We start from the raw sequence: 19,076 nt of genomic DNA, 5'->3' as shown, positions 1-19,076 counted from the left end.
CCAGAGCACCTTCTGCCATGTTTCTGCACCCCAGTTTCTATGTTTTCATGCTTAGTTCAGTCACTTGGCCTTGTTTCCTTGTAGGGGTAGAGCTTTTTGGCTGCAACTCTTCCATGAAGACCACTTCTGGCCAGACTTCCCCGGACAGTAAATGACTGTACCTGGGTACCACTGGTTTCTGCCAGCTCTGAGCTGATGCCACTGCTTGAAATCTTCCGATTTCGAAGGTAAATAAGCTTGATGTGTTTTTCATCAGCTGCATTAAGTTTCCTTACTGACCACTGCGTCTACGATCCTCAACGTCTTCTTCAAAAGAGCTTGAACTGCACATTTTGAAACCCCTGTCTGCTTTGAAATCTTTGTCTGGGAGAGACCCTGCTGATGCAGAATAACTACGTTGTGTCTTGTTGCTGTGCTCAGTCTTACCATGTAAATGGATAAAAAAAATAAACATTTATTGTTTACATTTTTCAAAGCATTCTTAGTTCATAGCATTTTTTCACACCTGCCTAAAACTTTTGCACAGTACTGTAAGTGTATATTCCCTTCACAGTAAAAAAAAATATATAAACATCCTTTATATATTATTCAATTAATAATAAATAAAGAGGACACAAAACTATATGTGAGATAGCTTCCATGAGAAACATCAACAGATGCTTTTTAATGGCCTTGAACTATGTGTAAAGCTTTAAACTTATCGAAATCATCAACATCTTGAACCTCAAATGTTAAGTGGCCAGTTATATCATGACAAGGACAGACAAAACAACTAGCAAGCTAACTACCTAAAAGGCATGCAAAAATCTTGCTAACATTAACATTACATTAACAGCTAGCATGCTTACTGGTGTCTTTTAGCAATGCTTTGAAAGCATTTCATTTCTATCCCAGGCCACAGCAGTCCTGTATAGCTTGGAGGGCTGGTTGGAACAAAAGGGGTGCTTATGGGTATTTCACATGACCATGTACTATCAAAAAGAACCTTCTAAAATCTAGGGAATCTGTCAATATCACACTTTGTAAAGTGGCAAATTCCTTCATAGTGTTGCTTTAAAGGAGCAAAATACAAGTGACACAAGCTCTTGTCTACTTTCGAAAGGTCAGTGAGGGTACAAGAGTTACCTATATTGATTGAATCACCACAACTAGATAAAACTGGACTGCCGCTACTTAGAAAATGTTAAAAAAAAAACACTGATTGTAGTCTGTGATTCTGGCAAAATGTTGATTTTCAAGCCCAACAGCCAATGACATTTCAGTCTCAGTGTTTCTATGTCAGGCAAGTAACTTTTGTTTAGGCAACATCTTTCACAGGCAGAAAAATCTAAATATGTCGGTATATAGAGAAGTCACCATAACTGTCATCAGCACCAACAATTGTTACAGCACAAACCAGCAAAAAACAACTGCAATACAAGTATGTATCCTTTTGCTGGGTGGGTCAAGGAGTTTGAATGTAGTCTATTGATTCAACAAACGTTCTTTTAATATTAGGCTACTGATGAAAATGTGGTGGAATATTATATAATATAGTTATATTTCAATTTCAGAAATCCACAAGTGCCTCATCATGCCTCTTCAGGTCACTTTACACCATCATATATTCTTTCTGATGTATAGTGTTTCCAATGTTACTTTGCCCATCTAGTATCCCAAGAGTTACTAGGCAACATGTTACCTGCTACATGTCAACTTAATGCAGCTTTCTTCTGTCCCTTGATGAAACTTCATATCTTAACATTTTCAATATGACTTGTTTTAAGCAATCTTAGTATTGGCACATAGAGAAACGGAATGAATTGCTTACTTTATTAGGCCATGATAAATTAAAATCACTGCTTTCATTGTTATTATGTCATTCATAAATGAATTGCTTCAGTCCTTAATGAAATGTTCATATTTGTATAAAAGTAGCAAAAGAAAAGTAAACCTATAAAGTGCTGTTAAAAAGCAAGGAAAAAAATGTCCACTGATTCTAAACATCTTTCATTGTTTGATGTGAGTCACGTAGTGCAAATTCAGTCACACCTAATCATTTCTGACCATAGTGGTTAACATAAAGGGGGAAAAAATCTTCAGCACACGTAAACACCATTCAAGAGGAAGAAAAACAAATGGATTTTACATCATAGATTTCTGTAAACCATCTAGGAAACCAATACAGATTATAAACCAAGACATTAAGGTATTGCATTTCTGCTTCAGTTAAATGCAGCAATAAAATGACAGTACATGTTTCGAAAAGAAATAAAGAAAAGTAAAAACTGGTAACACTTGGTAACATCGTTCTTGATTCACGTCTTGATAGTGACTTCAAACTGAAGTCATGAAAATGCGCTGGTATAGGTCTATACTGATGCATAATCGTCTTAGCCTGCACAGCATTAACATATGTAAACACTGCCTAAATATCCTGATTGATAAACAGGAAAGCAGATCAAAACAATTTAAAAAAAATGTTTGTGTGGTCTTTAGTGTAAGCAGAACTGGCTTCCATGGGAGGCGTTGACAAATGTGCTTTCATTTCTCTTTATGTTCTAAAAAACTAAACTAAAACATGAAACTGAAGGCATCAGCCCGTGCTTCAATCATGAAGGACCAAACCATCACAAATCTCAAATAGAATAAGGACAATTTAGCAAACTATGGGCCCTAGTGTCAATGACAGGCAACTGGTCACGAACACAGTCACCCGCGCACAAACTAAAGCTAATTTAATAACTTAGGAAAATAATTTTGCTAATTTAATACCATGAGAAAAATCCTAAGCGCAATGCTCCCACACGCCAGATTAAGTTCAGACTTTGCTTGTTGCTTTACTTGTGGTCCATCAATGACATTAGGGCCCGATGTCTGCATTACACCATCCTACTAGATACACAGATGACTGATGAGCTCTGATATGAATCTAATGCACTTTCTTAAAGTCATACCTTGAATCTATGCATTCACTGTAATCCAAATGGCTTCTCCTAAAGGCAACTACTAAATGACAGAATGCCAGTTGACGATCTACATGGTAGGATTGCTAGCATCCTGAAGATTCCCAGACAGTTATTCTGATTGAGGCTGGCTATTGGCTTGGCGGTTCTTAACTTTAAACCCCCTCCTATCATCTTGTTTGGTTCAGTTTTTGGTCTGCGAGCGGATAGTAATGTGTGGAATGACTCCGGTGTAAAATCATGAACTGCTTCAGTGTTACTAAAAACCATAACAATGGAACTACAGCACATATTGCTATATAATTCATCATTACAACGGTTGGAAGCCTAACAAAACACAAATGTTTTCATTGCCGTCACTGCTATCATCATAAAAACATAAAATAATCTACTTATAATCTGCCATAGTTATTACTAGAGCCACAGGCTGGTCATTGTATATTGGCCAGCCTGCCTCATAGTGATCACTGTAGAGTGAGAGACCAGCGGGTCTGCCTCAGCAAGGCAAGGGGGAGAAGGAGGCGGAAGAGACTCATAGCAGCACACACTTGCGCTTCTTCTTGGGTTCTGGGGGCTCTAGTGCAGCCAATATGGCCTCGTCAAACACGTTCTTTAGTCCTTTCTAGAAAACAAAGCAACAAAAAACAGGGCACCTTAAAACACGTTTTTTTTAAGGTTACCTATGATTTAACTACCAAACGTTGTCATGCAAGCTAAACAGGATGTGGAGAGATTAATTGATTATGTGAGAGGCAAAACACTGCATAATGCCTTGTTATCAACTAGTATTGCTAACATCTAGTAATAATTGCTCACAAAAACAATTAGTATAGCATTCATTTTCTCAGGTACGATGTCATTCACAGCTGTGAGTTACCTCTTCCAAGGTAAATGGAACGCATCACTACAACCTGGATGTCACTGCCACCTAGTGGTGGTACACCAGACCAAAACAGACCCAAAACATAAGATGCTTTTCGACTGCGGAGCACTTCCAAGGTGGCGTGGACGTATACAGGAACGGCCCCCTAATCGGACTTTTTCAACCTTTCTGTTTAAACTGTGGTGAAGGACTTATCAGACCAACCTGATGCAACCCTTGTACTTCCTAAAAAATAGCATTTCTAGATCATTTTAGGATTACCTAGAGGTACTAGAAGAACCTACCCTGGAGTAGGTGCTTTTCACCCCCCAAAATGGCCCTGAAGGAGGTACTACAGGGGCATTTAGAAACATGTACAAAGGTGCCGCTCTCCCAAAAACGGGCCTTGAGTTCCTGCCATGGTAAATTGACTAAAGAGCTCTAACAGGGCGGTTCCTGCAGTAGAAAAATGGCCCACAATTTCCTGAAGTGGAAAAGCGCCTATTAAATCAATAAATTACACTAAACCATTTGCGATTTCAGACAATTAAATCTCAAAATATTCTTGAACAACATTCCTAGCACATAGTATTTCTTTAAATCACACAATTACTCAATGGCTCTTATTTATCTATCAGCTTTTACAGGGCATGGAAATTTAAACAGGATTGTTGCGAACGTGTTACCACCGCTATTGTTCACTCATTTTAGTTGACCATGGCTGATTATTTATTGCACCCTACTCTCAACAAAAAGGATTCAGTCATCTTGCATACATGGTATCTACTCACCTGAGTCAGTGCAGAGCACTCCACGTATTTGACAGCCTTCAGATCACGTGCCAGCTTCTCAGCTGTTTCCGGTGTTATTGGTTTTTGCTTGTTCTTTGCCAACTTCTCAATGGTGGAGGGATCATCTCTCAGGTCTATCTGGGTACCCACTAGCAGGAACGGTGTCTTTGGACAATGGTGGGTGATTTCAGGAACCCACTGAGATAAGGAGACGTTGAGTTATGTAAATGCAAGAAACAGTACATATTTCACTGACTACATGCCAAACATCAGGCTTGGCTGACATGTTGTATTTTTCATTAGAACTCATACGGTAGAGATACATGCCAGTGGCACAAAACGCTTGCTTCGCCTTGAGTGGGTGTGTCATGGCGTGTGGAAATAGAGTAACAGACTAGACTAGCGAGCTAGTTACACAGCTAGCCAGCTAGTAGGCTATTTAGTCACTTTTCTTTATATCAGAACTTTCATTCTATTATAGTAGGCACAGGATTAATTATTAAACATACCAGGAACAACAACAACCCCTTAAAAGGCCATCCAAGCTTTCTTTTAAGCAAATTAAACGACGGAACAATGCCATAGTCCTTCAATTTCAAAACCGTCAGAGACAACATCAAACAATCTGATTGGCCACTGCTGGCGAAATTCACTCCTCATTTGCATAGGATTAAACTTTCCCCAACTTTTTTCGCTCGCTTCGCCCCAGTTCGCTTGTCTAGGTCACAATCACCTGCCTCCAACAGAAATTAATGGGAATATAGAATTTCGCTGGCATTGCTTTGCTGGCATATAAACAGCATGTTACATTGTGCACATTACAAAAACGTAATGAGATTAAGAGTGACAAATACTAAATGTAAAAATGGTACAACACCAATGTCACCCCTCAGATTATTTACATCCACCAAATAGTGCCTACCTTTTCTTTAACATTTTCAAATGAGGAGGGAGAGACCCCAGAGAAACAGACCAAAAACACATCAGTCTGGGGGTAGCTGAGGGGTCGTAACCGGTCATAGTCTTCCTGACCTAGGAAGAGAGAGTGTGAAAACACACACAATAGTTAAAAGTCTGTAACCCCTATAAAAAAATAAATTTAAAAAAAGTCAGAATATAGACTGTTAATGCATCTTAGAGAAAGTGCATGGGACTTGAGTTTTACTTAGCAGGCAGTGCATTAGATGAAATGCAAGTTACCTGCAGTGTCAAACAGCCCAAGGGTGTATGGCTCCCCACCTATCATAACCGTTACTGCATAGTTATCAAATACCTGCAAGAGATAGAGAGCAGTACATTACAAAGAGCTGTAACAATATCTCTCACTGAAGATAGTAATGCAAATGTACCATATGGCAAAGTACAAACACAACTGTACTTACTGTTGGCACATACTCTGAAGGGAACTTGTTGGTCGTGTACGAGATTAAAAGGCAGGTTTTTCCAACTGCACCATCTCCAACTACAACACATTTTATTGTCTGCATGGCTGCGTCTTGTACACCCTGAATTCGTGTGTGAGAGAGACTTGAGTTAGAGATGTAAAAGCCTTCAATATACATCCCCAAAAGAGACCCCACTTACACCTGCGCGAAGGAGACCAAAGTGTTAAAAAATGTAACGTTAATTTTAAGTATTTAGGCTCGTATGCTCACCTAAACATACAGCTTGTTCTCTTAGCCCTATGTGCTACGACCATAAATACCTTATTGTATCCATGCATAAACATGGCCTGTGTATAGAGAAAAAAATTGCTATTGTTATTTTGTAGCTTTAATGAAATGGAATCACATCTCGGTGCCTAGTAATGAAGCTTCGCAAGTACTTGGATTACAATCCTTTCCAGCTAGTTAATGTTGATTAGCATAAATGGCAGGATAGGTCAAATATTAGCCATATGCACGTATATATCCCTAAGGTTTGTGAATCATGTTCAGTCACATATCTAGCATATCGACATTTATTTGAAATCAGTCAAATCATGTTGACAATCGCTTGCTAATAGCTAATTGCAAATCGCTAAAGTCAGTAGGTCTCAGCCACAGCACAGAGAACCAGCGAGCTAGCCAATGAATATAACGTTAGCTCTAGCTAACTAGCAGGCTCGTTATTTTTGGCGGACTTAAGATACACAACCTAATTACGCCATCAAGTATCTCGCTATCTCGGTCTCTCTCTGAGTTGGACACAACCGTGTAATACTTAAAAACCTCACCGTTTAACCAGTTGCATCTACTTTACACTGGAATAGTGCTTGTGCTGCCTTAGGTTCCTCGGCAGGGGTCACGTCTGATGGTGGCTACGTAATGACGTTGTATTACTTGGACCCAGGGCCGTTGAGAGAGTTGTTTTTTCTACCCTTCCGCTAAGACCTTAACGTGCTATTTCGAGTAGGTCTTGGCTATCGTCTCCGAATCCAAAACTACAAACAGAAAATAATACAATATCTACCAAGGTAGATGATATAATGGCAAAGGTTAATAATGGCATATACGAGTACAATGTACCTTATCTACACCTGTATTATAAAATAATTTAAACGCATATCATGTTTATATGTAGGCTACCTACAAAATCAAGTGATCTCCCATGGTGTTTTCTATCTATCTATTTCAGAAGTTATTGTATCATTAATAGTTGCTCACACTTACAAAACATGACATTAAGTTTTTACTTCACTGAGGACAAAACACAGCTTACCACTTGTCTGACCACGATAGGCCCAGGCCTACTCCTAAGTCACACTAAAAGTTTTCTTCCAAATCCTCCTAAATATTCCAACCAACTTTTTCTAAGGAAAAGTGACAACTCCTTAAATAAGAGAAAGACTTTGTGCTATAGTCTATGTCAAGTTTCATACACAAGCTTGCTTTCAGTGACCCCTGTCATTGGTTGATGAGTGACAGGTTTGTGTAGCCTAAGCATGTGATTCATAGCCTGCCACAAATAGGTTTTGTAAATGACATTTAGGCTATGTTATTTAAAATGTTCTACTATAAAAACCTTTTCAAGATATTTGAGATAAACGACTCAAAGTTTCCTATTTAAATGAATGGTGGAATCCTTGCGACTTCTATAACTGCCTCTGTTGCAGTCTCTGCAGCTGTCTCTCTTCCTCTTTTTCTGTCTTACTCCCCATCTATCTTCTCTGTTTGTCTGTCTATCTATCGATTTATCTATCTATCTATTTACCTTATTCTTTAATAATTGTCACACTGTCACAAGAAAAAATCACACACTGTCTGTATCAATATTTAACGTCTCAATTTGTTTAATTTATTTCTTTCACTCACTCACTCTCTATTTATCAATCTGCTTTTGTCTTTCATTCTTTCTCTCTCCCTTGTCTTTTTTAAAGACACTAGACACAGAGAAATAGAGGTATCAGTTCTATACCCAAGGTTCTGTACCCAAATTTGAAAGGTACAAAATTATTGTTGACAGCAAAGGGTACAAAGTTGTCGGCTACTTTAAGCTTAAGGTAGACTACGGGCAAATGATGCAGCAAATCATTGGTCACACCGGGAGAAAGGCGTGTTTTCAAATATATTTTGATGGATGCTTCTTATCACATGCCACAGATACAGAGCATAAACAGTCCATATCTGGAAAATGAGACATATTGTTAATATCCAGAGGTATCCTTAATCAAGACATGTTTTCTCATATAAAAACATGTGGATATAAAATTTTACCATTGGATATGCACAAACCACACTAACCTAAGTTATGCCACGTCACAAAAGTGTACAAATTGCAGTTGGACTCTGACCTGAATACAGGTGCAGGGATGGAGAAATCAAATTGATTGCATGGTGGGTATTAACCTTTTCACCTATTTGCCTTTTTACCCTCCTAGATCCTCCCCTCCCTCTCATTAAGGACCCTTATGATCACACTATCACAGCCTGGCAATTCATTATTTCCCCATTTTTTTTGTAACAATTTTATCTCTTCCAACACCAAGTTGTCCTATTTTAAGGCATTAACACATCAGTAGTGTGTCCTCCCTGTATAGTTTCTTCAGAAACCGTATTTTTTACTAGATTTAGTGTAACACTTCTTGTTGTTTTTGCCGGGTCTACTTTCAGCAACATTTTTGTTTGTGTTACAATCAAAGCAGTTGGTCCATGTAAAGATATTTATCCCATGTGTGTAAAAATTACATTCTGTTGTATTTTCTATCCCAGCAACCACTCACATAGTATCTGTTTTGTAAGCTGCTGCCACTCACTAGTTCAACAGCGGAACTGCATCAGGTAGGTAGTGGCCTACAGTGCAACCCCTAGTGGTGTGGTTAGCAGTGTTAATCGGTCAGCTAGTATAATGTCTTTAAAAGATGTGTTCAAACGTCTTAACCACAGTTTCTGGTGTTTCTCACACACCCACACACTCATGGCTTCCTGCAAAGGGAGAAAAACACTGCACTATGTTCTTCACTTTGTAAGCAAACAATGAAAGTTCAAGTTTTGGAATGTTCCCCTGTCACAAAATGTACAGAAGTGTGGACATGGATGAGCTTTCCACTGGACAGGTTTAAGCCTTTCTTATAGCCAAAGATATTCCCAAATCTGGCTGCCCTATGCAAAATATATATCACAATTCCTGGGAGTAACGCACAGGCAGAACATTTCTTAAATTGCCTTAATCTATTAAAAAAGTTTTGCCTTTGTTAATTTTGCAGTTTGTTAATATAACATATTTCTACAATAATGTTGAAAATGATATTAATTGTGTGTCTTTATTATATGGCCACAGTTATTTCCGCTATTTGTGCTTGGCATGATGGTTATAGCTACAGCCTGTGTGTGCGGTAGCATCTGTGTTAATTATGTTTGCAGAAAATAAATAAAATATACATATTAATAAGCTAAGCTAATGTTTTAATGGTTTTAAAATTATTTAATATAATTAGTTCACTAACTTCACTAAATTAGTGGTTCATTGGTTTCATTTGCCACCAGACAAACTGACCTACATGACCTATGTTGCACAGCTGCCGTTTAGACATGGCCTACTTCCGTGCACAAATAGGTTTTGGTAAGCAGACTATCAGAGACAGGAAGGTGTATTCTAAAATTAAACACTTGCAGTATGGTATGGTTTGGTACTTCTTGCATTGCTAGTTTCATTTTGGCAAAAAAATTGACGAAAAAGTCAGTTGTATGTCTTATTCTGAGTGCAAAATTAAGGTACTATAGTGTGAGGATGTGGCGACTGTACACTGATAGGGTGTGAAGCAGTACCTGTGAGTTACGTTCTGTGGTTTTGCTGCATATATGGCATGAGGGTAACGTTATAATAGATATATTCTTGTGTTAAAGTTTTGAGCATTTTGTGAAATGTACATGTACGCATAAGGAATAATGAGTTTCTTTGTATAAATGTGCCATCTATTTACAAATTTGGAGAAATATGCATGTATGTATAAAATGTTGTATTTTTAGTTGAAGGCAAGACTATTTTTCATGACAATACTTAATGTAGAATATCAACATTTATGAAAGGGGTATACACCATCATAATAATGCGCTCATTACCACTCATCATTACTGGCCTGGATTACCGCATGGGCATATCAGGCACAGGCCTAGGGGCTCAGAAGTCACAGGGGCCTAAAAACCCAAACCACGTCAGCCCCGCTGCTCCAGGGTTGACCCTTGAGAGACCCAATAAGGCCTGTAGCAATACACAAAGGGATACATGGGCCCCCAGCCTGAATGCATGTGGTGTAGAGCTAATCATTATTGACAGCCTTAAATGTATGCTTTGCATCATATGTGAGTTCCTATCTGTCGTTGAATATCTAACGTGTGTGTGGCAGGGGCACTGCTAAGAACTCTGGGCCACCTAACAGAATTTTCTGGCAATAAAAATATATGAATGTAGCTCATCGCATCATCTGTTGATGTGGTGTGACTCCTGTAGGCAATCTACAGGTATTCGATATGTCACGTAAGCACATGGTGGTTGAACTGTGAGGTGCTTCTTGTCGTGTGCGCTGCACACGCCCAGGAGTCGGAGGAACCAGGAGGTTTTTGTGTTTAGGGGCCCTTAATCTGATAATCCGCCCATGCTCATTCTCTCACTTTGTGTGCCGGTTATGCAATTATAGTTTGTTATCCACAGTGTCCAAAATAAACCATTACAGTTGCTTTGGCTGAAGGGTAAACCTATTTTACTGTCACAGAATTAACACATATTAAAGTAATTTCATACCACAGGAATGGAGAGCTTAGTCAGGTAATTGTAGAAAAATCAGGAACAAGGTTTTATTTACAGTGATGTACACCAAGGGAGAGAGTACGTGCATTCACATAAAGATTAACCAGCTTCTCTGACAAGAACAGAGAAAGTCTCAGTTTAATAATTAGTATTCTAAGTCTGACAGGAGCAGGGTCACAGATTTGGCATTACACTCAGGTCTAAGTGACCCTATGGCCTTCGAGACATAACCACAACCCCCCAATTCTTATTATTGTGGAACACAGAGGCACACAGATATAAATGACACATTTCAGGAACACAGATATTAGCTTAACCCTACTTTTAGTTCTAAGAAACATAAAGGCATATGAGTGGAATAATGATTCATTAGTATATAAGAATCATTAGCCTTTAGTTCTAACTGGAATCTCTTTCATCTGATTGATGATCATCGCAAGAAGTCATTCCATCCCATTTTTTACATATTTAAAGTACACAGTTTGAAGCTGAATGAAGTCATGTTCAGACTTCATTTAGAGGTCATTACTGTTGCATATTCACTGGTGTCTGGCAGCACCACAATCGTACCGGTCCTTTTTATGACGGTCACATCACTGTAGGTTACATCTACAGCCACATCATCTCTGACAACAGTCCCAACATTTTCATATATAACGCTGAGTGGTGTCTGAAAAAGAATAGGTTGTAAGTGTTTAGATTCATTCCTTACATCTTTTCAGACATTATTTTGATAACCATGCCTCAAAATGTATGCAATGACTTGCATTAATGGATAAAAAGAAATAAGCTATATATTCCACTTTAAAGCTGCATGTATCTTGTTTTGAATCATATTCTGCAAGTGTTTGATCATTGAGGTGGAAAATACCATAATAATTTAAATTAAATTCAAGGATAAAGCTGAATACAGAACTTTCCAGAACGTTTAAAATGTTTGTGTCACCAGTGGTTGTTATGTTTATGGTATCACATTTTGATTAGAAAATGATTGGATTATCTAGTCTGGGAAGTCCCGCCTCTCTTCTCCGGCCAATTTGATTTAGAAATGCAGTGAAGGGGCGGGGAATTCCCAGACAATGGATTATCATCACTATCCAGAAATCATGATATAAGAAAGAAACCGTTTAAGACATTTGAAATATACCTCATTTTCACAGTCTGCTTCTGCTTTTTCTTTTTCAGCTTGGCAGCAAGTCACCGGTGGCACTTGTGAAATGGAAAGATTGAAAAAGGAAATTGCAGCACCACTTTATTGTCGTCACAATGTAGCTGTAGTACACAACAAACCAGTCCAAAATTAACGTTTATGTTGAATAAGCTCTATTCTGAAGTATTGTATCTTAATTAAATGTGAAATAGACAACTCACGTGGTGTTTTTCGCCACCAGAAGATATAAATGGCTGCTGAAGACAGTGCCAAGACGAGTATAAGCGCAATGCAGGAGAAAGCGATGGTGATTTGCGTTTCTGACGTCAGTCTTTGGTAAAGGTTAATAACACCATTGGAATTAACAACTTTATTTTTTCACAGAGAAAAATTATAACAACATTTGTAAGTTGATATTAGACAACAATGAGTACAAATCTGATTTTTCCAGCACTGGATGGGATTAATCATGCAAACATCATTTAAATCCAGGTTTAAGTTAATATGTCACTCTGTCCAATAAAAAATTCAGTACCGAGGTGAATCTGTAGTAGTTTGAATCACTGGTGTTGTAGTTGCAATTGATGTAGCCTGTGTGGTTGTAGATGTGGCTGAAAATTAAGTGAAAATCCATGCCAATGTAACAATTAGACTGAGAGTGAAAATGCCCATGGTTAATTATCATTTGGTTCGTGTAGATTCATGGTATTTTGACCTAAACCACAAGAGAGCAATGTCTGAGTAAAGACTGTGCTCGCAATTGTTTGCCAGAAAGGTATCACATAATCATTACCATCCCATTCCAAAAATAACTTAACCCCAATTTTTATTTCATGTAATTGAGCTGCAACTACCTCAACTTATCAATAACAACTTGCAATACACTTCCTGGTTGTTAAAACACATCTCAGTTATGGCGCCTTTCAGAGAAAATATCAGTTGATTATACATGTTAAATGCTTTATTTCTTCATCAGTATTACTGAAGCACGGTTTGACTTCCCTAAAAAGTGCTATGACCATTATTTTACATTTACCATTACACGTATGCTCTTATAAGCACAAAGTCTATGGGCAAACCTTTCCCATATTACAAATGGCCATTTAATTGTTAATACAATTAAAAGCAGTGTTTCACTAAATGTGTAAGAAATAAGAGCTGAAAAAACTCACATGATTGGCCCCCCATTGTAATTCTGAAGTCTGTATACTGGTTGCTTTGCAGATATGATGAACACTTTTAAGTGCATGCAAATCCAATATATTTCGATTTATTTGACCTTAAGCAAGTATGAGTATAAGTGTAAAAAATGAATACAATTAAATACAAAGTCCCTTATGACAGCAACGTGAGTGGGAAGTGTGGAAATTGCGAATGAACGCAGTAGGAAACGCCTCCACGCGTAGTTGGTTCTGCAATAAACTTTGCATAATATCCCACTCTGGTCCGGTGCAAGCGTCTCTGAAAGGAGAGTGTGAGGGACCAAGGCAGCCACCCCATACATTTCTCTGTCAACCAAAATAACGAATTTTGAACAACCTTCTTAAAGTATTTATATATGCATTTATTTTTACTCTTATTGTGCAGTGACATAAGTGCCGCAAGAAAGCAGGTGGGCTATGGTTTTTGTTTTATGGTGAGGTATTTCTCTCAACAAAGTCATCAAAGTCTCTCTCTGCCGCTCCGTGTAACGCCAGTCAGAACACATTTTGGCGGCTGTGCGGAGCGGCGAGAAGGGGGGATTTTACCTTCTCAAAGGAAGTTTGACCCCTGGACGGTGTCCTTGTTTGGATATAAAATAACACTGCCAAACCATCGCTGATAGTAATGCCTCGTAAATTCTTAATAAGTGTTCAGAGTACAATACATGACGCGTGGCTACAACGGTAGCTGCTTGTGATGAAGTGCCCCAGCTCTGTGTTTGCACATGAACAATGTAACCGACCAGGCTTCCGTGTTCCATTAACATCAGCAGTTATTCATCATGCCTGCACTGCAATGCTTATCACTCTGCAAAGATAAGAATATAAAACAAGAATACAAAGGGGATCGTGGCTAATGGAGATATCTGGTTATAAAAGTTTCCATCACAACAACATTTTACATAAGTGTTTTACGACATTCCCCTCTGTCTTCAGTGTCAGTTTTGCATTTTCTTAAAACATAGACTAAATAAAGACCACACTTCCCTTTTGACTTTTTTTTTCTCAACTTCCAGTTTCAATGTCTAAAGATTTTTAAATAGTCCAAAATGTGAAAAATAAGCATTAGTGACATTTCACGAATGTGTAACAATTATGAATACAAGAATCCAGTCTAAACACATTTTATACCTTAGACTAAATTGACATGCAAATCTCCACTGCCTCTAATGTTCATTATTCTGTAATCATAAGATTATGAGAACATAAGCTTTCCTTCTTGACCTTACTTCCCCTTGAATAAGATCAGTTACAAAAAAACTAAAATCATGCACTGCTATTTTCTCTATACGGTTTGGAAGGATGTGAGGTAGCACCCATAAATAAGAAATTGCAAATAGCCTACTGTTTCCCAAGGTTGTTAATGCAAGTCAGTTGTAGAATTACAAAATGTTCATTGAAGGATATGCCTCACTCTCAAGGAGACACTGAAACACTTTGTCAGCAATTTTTGTCGAATTGTAGATGATACGCAATCACACTTTTAAACTTATGGTTGTGATTTGGCAGTTGAAAGCATTTTATCACAATCTACTGTAAATAGTCCCCCTGGCAAAAACACATTGTCAAGAGCAGAAGGGCATATGAGGGGTGTATAAAAGCGTGAGTGGCCTCACCAGTTCTTTGTACAGCGCAATCATGGGCAAAGAATTGGTGGTTACAGGTGAGTCCCCTTCCAACGAGTTAACATTAAACCATTTTAATAATATAACTGCTTTTAATGTTTTTGGATCTGAATTAACCTTTCATTTACTCTTTGCTTGTCATGTTCTTGGACTTACCTATTTCACAGCTCTGGTGCTGCTGCTCAATGTGCAGCTCGGTAAGCATGTCCGTCCTCTTCCATGAACCATACATATGAAATCATCTGTCCCGAGTGCAAGATGGCAGTTTCATTTTTTATTTAAACTGCCGTCACATGAATTCTGTAACTGTTAAGATAGTAAGAATGGATAAGATCTTATTTTGTATTGCATGTAGGATTGTATAACACTATTATCAAAATAGATGAAGTGTATGAGCAGTGCCTCTCTGAATGTTAGTTTATGCCATGACTTTGGTGATATACTGTAGGTGGCTTCTCAGTAGTGGTTGGAGGGGAAAGGCAGCGTGTGTGTCTATTTATCTTTACATTGTGCAATGAAAAGGACCACAGTTTAAGTCACACAATGTCAGACCACTGTTTGTAGCAGCTCATCCAGCCCCATCACATGTCTTTCTGCCAGGGTCCTCTCACATTTTATCATGCTACTTCACCAACTGGGCACAGTACAGGCCCCCGCCCACCATCTACATGCCCCATGACATCGACCCCTGCCTGTGTACCCATCTGCTCTATGCGTTTGCCACCATGAAGAACAACAAGCTGGCGACATATGAGTGGAATGATGTGTATCTCTACAGCGAGTTCAGCAAACTTAAGAACCAGTGAGTGCCATTAAATTAAGAGTTTAGAATGTGAGGTCAGAGTTCGTGTATAGCTCAGAAACAGTGAGTTACCAACGCATCTGGGTTGTTCTTCCTTTGCACACTCCCTTTTTAGAAATGGAAATCTGAAGACCCTGCTGTCTGTTGGAGGATGGAACTTTGGCTCTGCAGGGTAAGGCTGTCACCATCAGTAATCAGGCAATAATTCTGAAATTACAAAATTATAATTTGTCAGGGAGTGTTAAACATTGTGACAGTGTTGGGCAAAAATGAAATTGTTCTTTGTCTGCTTCCCTCCAGATTCTCTGCCATGGTGGCTAGTCCTACCAACCGTCAGACATTCATCAGCTCAGTTGTTGTGTTCTTGAGGAAGTACGAGTTTGATGGTCTGGACATTGACTGGGAGTATCCCGCCAACAGAGGGAGCCCTCCTCAGGACCAACAGCTCTACTCTGTTCTTGTGCAGGTCTGTTGACTGTATAGATAGGCCTAATATGAAGATTATAAACATATATATTGCACCTGACCTCATTCAAATATTTGTCGTGTAAATGCTAGGAAATGAGGGCTGCCTTTGAGAAAGAGGCCAAGGAGAGTAACAGAGCTCGTCTCCTGTTGTCTGCTGCCCTTTCTGCTGGACGTGACACCATTGAGTCAGCCTATCAGATTCCTCAGGTTGGCGAGTAAGTCAAATGATTCACTATCATTCATCAAAAAGAGCTCTCAAAGCATACTTTGACTGTATAAGACAGCCAATTTGATTTGGGAAAAAAGGGTCATCTTTATTTTAATAGACCATAATAAAAATCCGTACCTGTATGGACATTTTTAAAAACTGGTAAAATGGCATTCAAATAGACTTAGATATTGGGACAGAGTCAGATTAGGATCAGGGTTATATGACAGTTTGGTTAAATGTTTATTCACTATTTGTTACATAGCTACTGGTAGTTTGTTGATCGTCAATTAGATGATATTAAATTACCTTTCAATCATTTGTCCAAATCAGAGCCCTGGATATGCTTAACATCATGACCTATGACTTCCATGGCTCTTGGGACCCAATGACCGGAGAGTGCAGCCCACTGTACAAGAGTCCTGAGGACCAGGGTGGTTTTGTGGACTTCAATGTGGTGTGTAAGATGCTCAAAGCTCACTTGCTATTTCACATATTTAATCTTTAAATTCCCAATTCTTGGGAATGTATTCAGTGTATTTTTTTGCAATGATGCAGAGAGTACAAATACATATAAAACCTTAATAAATTACTCAATAAAACCTCGTTAGCAAACTGAAACAATAACAAGACAGATAATTTTCAGCCAGATTCCGTTAAAACAGTTACCAATTGAGGTGGGGAGGATTGTGATCATAGATTTGAATTGTCTGTAGGTAAGTAGGGAATTTGTTTTTAAAGTGTTGAAGGTCATTCCAGGAAGTTGGGGCATTAAAACAAAAGGCTGACTTTCCCAGTGTAGGCTGTACATGAGGGACCTTAAGCACAAGCCAGTCATTTCAGAAGATGTCTATTGTAATTGTTCTATGAATGACATCTTCATAGTCCAACACGGACATTAAAACCGTTTCAACAATCCTTTTTCTACTATTTTCATTAAACACACTTTTTTGTATTTGTTTCTGTAAAAATTCGATATCTGACTGAACAATAATCACCTTGTGGTTTTGTTCTCATCTGAAAAATGGCACAATTTGTTCTTACAGGCAAATGCCATGAACTACTGGAAAACCAATGGCGCTCCTGCTGAGAAACTGCTGGTTGGATTTGCCACCTACGGAAACACTTTTACCCTCAAAGATCCCTCTAATCACGGCATTGGAGCTCCAATCGCTGGAGCTGGAACTCCTGGGAAGTACACTCAAGAGGCTGGAGAGCTGGCTTACTTTGAGGTCCCTGACCTTTTTCCTTACTCCCAAAATAGCATTAACATAACAATAGTCATTTTGATAATTAAATCATCAGAAATGTAGCCAGGATAAGGTAGTTTGGGGTGGATCAGGCCCAGTAACACCCCTGACCCCCCCCCCCCATGTTTAATCTTTCAATTTGCAGATTTGTGGCTTCTTGGAAGGAGCAACTCAGGTTTGGAATACAGCACAGGATGTGCCTTATGCCTACAAAGGAAACCAATGGGTTGGCTATGACAATATGAAGAGTTTTGGAATCAAGGTAAACTTGTAGTTTATGTATTTTATGAAAATATTATCCCTTCATATATCCACTACCATTTAATCCTGGAGAGCTGATGAGATAATATTTCTTGAGAACAAGGCAAACTTACCTAAGACACTGATGGCCCTGACCTTATTCACTCGATTTTCTTAAATTAAATTAATGAATCTTCAACAAATGGAGAATATCAGTTACTGTAGAATATTCATGCTCAGATGATGAACACCTATAGGTCGACTGGTTAAAGAAGATGAACTATGGAGGAGCCATGGTCTGGACCATTGACATGGATGACTACATGGGCACTTTCTGTAACCAGGGCAAATACCCTCTGATCAACGTTCTGCACAAAGCCTTCGGTCTTGATCAACAAGGTAAGGATATCTTACAGACAAGTGTTTTTATTCCCTGTGATTATAAAGCAATACATTTAAACTCAAAGGACTCTAAACAATGATTGACCAAAACTGAGAGGCCTGCTAAGTAATTTGTTATTTGACCTTACATAAAATTGTATGAAATCAACCTTAAGAAAATACATTTGTGGTCATAAACTTTTTTTTTTTAGCTTGCACCCCTTCTGCAAATGTTGAGCCACCCATCCCTGGAGTGACTGCAGCTGGGGGAGGTGGAGGTGGTGGAAGCTCAAGCAGTGGAGGCTCTAGCAGTGGAGGCTCTAGCAGTGGCGGTTCTAGCAGTGGAGGCTCTAAAAGTGGTGGTTCAAGCAGTGGAGGCTCCAGCCACAGCTCTTCAGGCGGCGGTGGCTCCTCCAGCGGTGGCAGTTCCAGTGGCAACAGTGGCATGAATAGTGGGTTCTGTGCAGGCAAAGCCAATGGGTTCTATCCCAATCCCAAGAACAGGAGCCAGTTTTACCAGTGTACTGCAGGCAGAACCTACTTCCAGCACTGTACTTCTGGCCTGGTGTTTGACACCAGCTGCTCTTGCTGCAACTGGGCTTAACTGTAAAACGGATCTGCAATATTACACTAGATTAGACTAGACAAAATTATTGGGATTATTAATTTCTGATCATTTGGAAAGATGCTGTAGCAATACAAGCCTATGTATGTATTTCAGCCCATATCTACACGTGAATACACCTAATTATCGTGTAATATGACATACACCTCAATATCCATTTGAAAATAAAAGCAAAATAAACTCACATTTTCCTGTTGTCTTGGAATGTTTTTGCTTTTTTTGTAGGGTCAAACCCATAGCTTCCTAGTATCAGTTCCACAACATGCCATCACTCATAATCCTTTCATATTCCCCTTGCACAA

The 19,076-nt window shown here is 38.8% G+C and overlaps 2 protein-coding genes across 2 annotated transcripts; one reads left to right on the top strand and one right to left on the bottom strand.

The window, feature by feature from the left end:
- Positions 1–1,842: 1,842 nt before the first annotated feature.
- On the bottom strand, positions 1,843–6,878 carry LOC308377634 (cell division control protein 42 homolog). The gene is made up of 6 exons (XM_080854357.1): positions 6,814–6,878; positions 5,981–6,103; positions 5,799–5,871; positions 5,521–5,630; positions 4,599–4,796; positions 1,843–3,567 (listed from the first exon to the last, which is right to left on the bottom strand). The coding sequence occupies exons 2-6, from the start codon at positions 6,083–6,085 to the stop codon at positions 3,478–3,480; spliced, it is 576 nt and encodes a 191-aa protein (XP_080710483.1). The 5' UTR covers positions 6,086–6,103; positions 6,814–6,878; the 3' UTR covers positions 1,843–3,477.
- Positions 6,879–14,972: 8,094 nt separating this feature from the next.
- On the top strand, positions 14,973–18,753 carry LOC308377646 (acidic mammalian chitinase-like; the record flags this gene model as incomplete). Its single annotated transcript, XM_080854375.1, has 10 exons — positions 14,973–14,997; positions 15,401–15,602; positions 15,718–15,774; positions 15,903–16,068; positions 16,161–16,285; positions 16,612–16,735; positions 17,325–17,510; positions 17,674–17,790; positions 18,026–18,167; positions 18,362–18,753. Exons 2-10 carry the CDS (start codon positions 15,469–15,471, stop codon positions 18,751–18,753), a joined length of 1,443 nt encoding a protein of 480 aa, XP_080710501.1. The 5' UTR covers positions 14,973–14,997; positions 15,401–15,468.
- Positions 18,754–19,076: the final 323 nt, after the last annotated feature.

This window comes from Sprattus sprattus (genome assembly GCF_963457725.1).
Source record: "Sprattus sprattus genome assembly, chromosome: 16".
In the NCBI taxonomy this organism is placed as follows: Eukaryota; Metazoa; Chordata; class Actinopteri; order Clupeiformes; family Clupeidae; genus Sprattus; species Sprattus sprattus.
This window is presented reverse-complemented; position numbering and strand designations above follow the sequence as displayed.

Coding starts and splice junctions, on each gene's coding strand:
- LOC308377634 (XM_080854357.1), bottom strand. CDS start 6,085: ATGCAGACAATAAAATGTGTTGTAGTTGGAGATGGTGCAGTTGGAAAA. Junction 5,631..5,798: donor TGGGCTGTTTGACACTGCAG/GTAACTTGCATT, acceptor CTCTCTTCCTAG/GTCAGGAAGACTATGACCGG. Junction 3,568..4,598: donor AGTGCTCTGCACTGACTCAG/GTGAGTAGATAC, acceptor TTTGTTTTCTAG/AAAGGACTAAAGAACGTGTT.